Source organism: Polypterus senegalus, chromosome 2 (assembly GCF_016835505.1).
Source record: "Polypterus senegalus isolate Bchr_013 chromosome 2, ASM1683550v1, whole genome shotgun sequence".
Lineage (NCBI taxonomy): Eukaryota > Metazoa > Chordata > Cladistia > Polypteriformes > Polypteridae > Polypterus > Polypterus senegalus.
The window spans coordinates 279,257,627-279,262,498 of record NC_053155.1 but is presented as its reverse complement, the minus strand read 5'-3'; the positions used below and the strand labels follow the sequence as shown (position 1 = coordinate 279,262,498).

The 4,872-nt window shown below is 32.3% G+C and overlaps 1 protein-coding gene across 1 annotated transcript; it reads left to right on the top strand.

The window, feature by feature from the left end:
* The first annotated feature begins 700 nt into the window (after nt 1-700).
* Nucleotides 701-1,669, top strand: LOC120524540 (olfactory receptor 51I2-like). Its single transcript, XM_039746376.1, has one exon. It carries the CDS (start codon nt 701-703, stop codon nt 1,667-1,669), a length of 969 nt encoding a protein of 322 aa, XP_039602310.1.
* The last annotated feature ends 3,203 nt before the right edge of the window (nt 1,670-4,872 follow it).

The window sequence follows — 4,872 nt, the reverse complement described above, 5'->3', positions numbered from 1 at the left end:
TTTAATTTACTTTTGACATGATAAATATGTGCTAAAGCAGAAGAAGAGCTTAATTTTAAGGTAATGCATATTCAGTGCACAATCTAATGAATATGAATTAAACTACAATACATCTTTGCATTGAATTTCAAATTTGCCTGGATATTCTGTGACAATCCAAAAAGCAATGAATCATTAATTTTTTTGTTTGTTTTTTAATGGCAAAATTAAATGCACAACACAAATATGCATGGTGTTTAACTGTAATTTACACCTTGGATTGCATTTCATTCTGGCACAGATAACACTCCATAAGAAAGTGCAATCTCCAGGGGTTAATTAGTATATTCATGAGAGAGAAGAGAAAATCCTCTGAAAATCCCAACTCTAATAAATAACACTGATTTTACAATGTAAATGTTAAAACATAGCTGTTGTGCATCACACTCTATATTGGTAAGGCAAGAACATAGTTTGATAAATACGAATAGCCTTCATTTTTAAATAAATGAGCCTAACTTGTAGTGAAAGGAAACTACAAGTTTGTTATTTGCTAGCAAATAATGATACTGAGTTAAATTTCTACATGCTGCAATTAAGACTTTATGATAAATAGAATATTTTGTATAACAAAATTTGCATGCTTTATGTTATCTTGCGTTGCTGTGTTCATCACTTATCCATAATCATTGTTCTTATTTAAGACAGAAAAACAACCAGCATGTCTGCTCTGAATACCTCTTATTTACATCCAAAAGAATTTATCCTGATTGGATTAACAGGAATGGAGAGCTACCAGTCCTGGATTTCTGTTCCATTTTGTGCCATGTATGTTTTAGCTCTTGCAGCTAACGTGTTGATCATCTATACTGTAAAGGTTAATCACAGTCTGCATAATCCTATGTATATTTTACTTGCAATCCTGTCACTTGTGGATCTTGCTATGAGCAGTTTAACCATACAGATTTTAAAAATATTTTGGTTTAATCAGAGAGCTATTGCTTTTGAAGCTTGCTTGTTTCAGATGTTCTGTGTCCACTTTTTTTCATCACTAGAATCTTCAATACTTGCTATTATGGCTTATGACAGATATGTTGCTATTTACAATCCCTTGCGATATATGTCAATTTTATCATACAGATTTTTAGCTAAACTTTTTATATCTCATTTTCTGAGAGATCTTATCCTAATAGGTTTGCTACCAATCTTAGCTACCAGATTGCCTTTCTGTTCATCTAATGTCATAACACACTGTTACTGTGATCATATTGGTGTTGTAAAATTAGCATGTACAGATATTTCTATTAATAATTCCTTAGGCCTTTTTGCTATGTCTTCTATATTTGGATTGGATGCAGTTTTCATTATATTTAGTTATATATTGATTTTGAGATCTGTTCTAAAGGTTGGCTCTAAGGAGGCATTACATAAAGCACTGAACACATGTGGTTCTCATTTGTTTGTAATATTGTACTTTTATGCAACTTACCTATTTAGTGTTTTGGTTTATCGGACTGGCATGAAGGTTCTCCCTGAAATTCATATTATGTTTGCTCTTTTATATCTTCTTGTACCACCAGTCTTGAATCCACTTGTTTATGCCATCCGAACCAAGGAAATCCGTCATGTATTTTTAAAAATGGTTTTGAATTCAAACAATAACACCAGCACAAAGTCAACAAGGTGTTAAAATATTTATTTGCTAAATAATGCTACATTTTTAATCCTTATCGCCGTACAACTATTACAACTTGAACTGTCATAGTTATAATATATATTTGCTAAATAATGGTAAGTTTCAAATCTCTCTCGCCCTGCATCTATTACAGATTGGTTAGTTACAATTTACATATACTGTGTAGTGGCAAAGACAATTCAGCAAAGTAATGAATGAATAAACTTTTAAAATTAAGTTAGCTGCTTCTTTTGCCATTTATTTACATTCTTTTTTTTTTCTTGCTTATCCTACTTAAGGATGTTGAAAATTTATCCTACAGTAATTATGGTGAGCTCCAGGCAGGAAAGGGCTCAAAAGAGAACACTGATTGACTCTTATATTTTATATTATTAAGTGTGGTTACTTTTAGAGGCAACACCTTTTCTATTGCAATTTTCTGCTGCAGTTCATACTCTGTGGAAATTACAACCAGTTCATGAAGACTGTTTGATGTACTGCATAGGATTTATTTTCTGTTTTAACATTGAGAAGTTTCCTTTTCCCAAAGCCAATGACATAAAGAGGCTCACAGAGTCTCCTAATGCTGATGTCTAAGACAATGTAGTTGAAGAATGAGTCTTAATGATTTTGGTGTGCCTTCTCTTTTAATTCTCTCCTTTTTCATATTTGTAGCTGGTTTTGGTAATTTTAATATGCTGCATGTCACTGTTTCTTGGCAATCTCTCGGTCCACTGATCAGAATTTGCATTAGTGCAATATAGTTGGTGCTGGGCAGCCCTAGAAGGGATCGACACATGTCTTAACCATTTGACATAATAGGAGAGTGCTTGGTTGGATAATGGGCTTCGTATCAAGGTTCTACATTTGGCTACCATCGCCTTTACTCAAGTACAGCTCTAGTTAATCACCTAATTCATCAGCTTGGATGTGCCAGCCCTGGTTAAATTGAAAAAAAATATTATCATGATTGATATATATTGTGTTGTAAAATATAGGAGAAGCATTTCATTAACTATTAATGTAACTAAACCATATGAATTTGTATTATTGTATTCCATGCGAATGCATAAAAACATTTTGAATCCTGAATAAAGGTATCTGTAGAAAGAATGTTTTTTTTCTATTTATTTTATATGAGTAATAATCAAGTATTAAAAAAAATGTACTTTATGCATTTCAAAACCATAAAGCCTATTGCAGTGTACAGTGAATGAAAAACTGCATTGAAATGATTGACTCAGAGAGTGCAAAGAAGAAAAGATCACAAGAATCTAAAAGGCTGCTTGATCCATCATATTGTAAATGGATGCATTTTTGAGAATATTTACACTATTACAAAAAATGAACCTATGTTTAAAAAACGAAAAAACAGTAAAAATTTACTGATGTTCCATAAAGAACAGAGAAACAAGATGGTCAGCTTTCTGTTTTGCCACAGAAATCAGGCATTTAAATATACTAGCTTCAACATGACTAAAACTGAAGAAGGACTGGGGTTAGTTAATCAGATAGTAATCTGACTTTTTATGGCACATTGTAAATATCTTAATGTTAAAAGAATAAAATAAAAATGCGCAATTTCTTATTACTTTGCCCATGGTTACAATGCTGATATTATACAGTAGTATGTTACTGGTCTGTAAAATTCACTGATCTGTCAAAATGAATTTGCTGGTATGTGTATCCAATGTGTACTTTTCAAATATAATGTCATCTACTGGAGTATTACAATAAAATGTAATTTGCTTGAACGCATTGAATGCTAAAACCAAAGGCTACTTGAACATTGACAAAAGAGGAATGTGACATGCATGGACAGATTCAAATAAGGTAAAGGTGAAAAAACAGTTTTTCATAGCAACTAGAAAATATTAATCATTTAGTTAACTTTGAATAGTCAGCTGAAAGTAGCTTTATACTCTTGATTAATGGCAAAATATCTTGCCTGGGTTCTAAATGGCATACAGGAAATGGCGAAAAGTTAGAATAAAGAAAACGTAATTAAAATTATATTAAAACAGAAATGTATTTAAAATGCTTTCTTTCACAGATCTTTTGTCCCTAATTCTCTAGGGTCACCTATTGATGCCCTTACTTTACTTTGACTCTCTTTAACCACCAGACGACTCCATCCTTCATTATAAAGTTAGTCATTAGGGACTTTTGTTTAATTGCTTGCATGTGAACATCACATTAAATTAACTTTGAAATTTGAATTTGAAACTGTATGTGTGAGGTTTGTCAGTTTAACTTGGGGAGTATTGCTGTATATATAGATAGATTATCCCTTTGAACACACTTTCTGTCATAATTAGATATATGTAATACCTGCAAGTAGCAATTAGGCTAAATAATTTAGTTTTGTCTTGTTTAGCAATGTATATTTAAGTATATAAGGCCCTTCATACTGATGGTGCCTTCTGATTTTCATTATAAATAAGCATCAACTGATTTTATAGTATCCTTAATTATTATTATTATTTTTTTTATTTATTAATTTTATTACAATCAATACATAGCAATCAAGTTTTTACAAAAAAGAATTATGTTAAGAACAGATCGATCCCCACCCCTGACAGAGAGAGCAAGCCAAACGGTGTAAAATTTAAGGCTTGTAAAAATACCTAAATTAATAAATTCTCTGTGCTTTATAAACTTATTTTAAAATATTACTGATTAGATCCTGCCATGTTTTGAAAAAGTCTGTACAGATCCTCTAACTGAGTATTTGATTTTTCCAATTTTAAATAGTATAACACATCAGTTTCCCACTGACTTAAAGAGGAGAGTTTGGGTTCTTCCAGTTTATCAGAATAAGTCTGCGTGCCAACAGTGTAGTGAATGCAATCACAATTTGTTTGTCCTTCTCCACTTTAAGCCCTCTGGAAGAACCCCAAACACAGCTGTTAATGGGTTAGGAGGGATTGTGAGTCCAAGGCTGTCTGAGAGGTAATTAAAAATTTTTGTCCAGAATAATGTTAATTTGGTGCAGGCCCAGAACATGTGACCCAGTGAGGCTGGGGCTTGGTTGCAACGTTCGCAGGTTGGATCATGCCCTGGAAACATTTTGGAGTTTTAGTCGAGACAGATGTGCTCGATATATAATTTTAAGTTGTATAATTGTATGCTTTGCGCATATGGAGCTCGAGTGAATTCTCTGCATTGCTACTTTCCACTCCTTTTCTGATATATTAATTGAGAGGTCATTTTCCCAG

What these genes read in the sequence shown, in the direction of transcription:
- LOC120524540 (XM_039746376.1), top strand. Translation starts at nt 701, where the DNA reads ATGTCTGCTCTGAATACCTCTTATTTACATCCAAAAGAATTTATCCTG.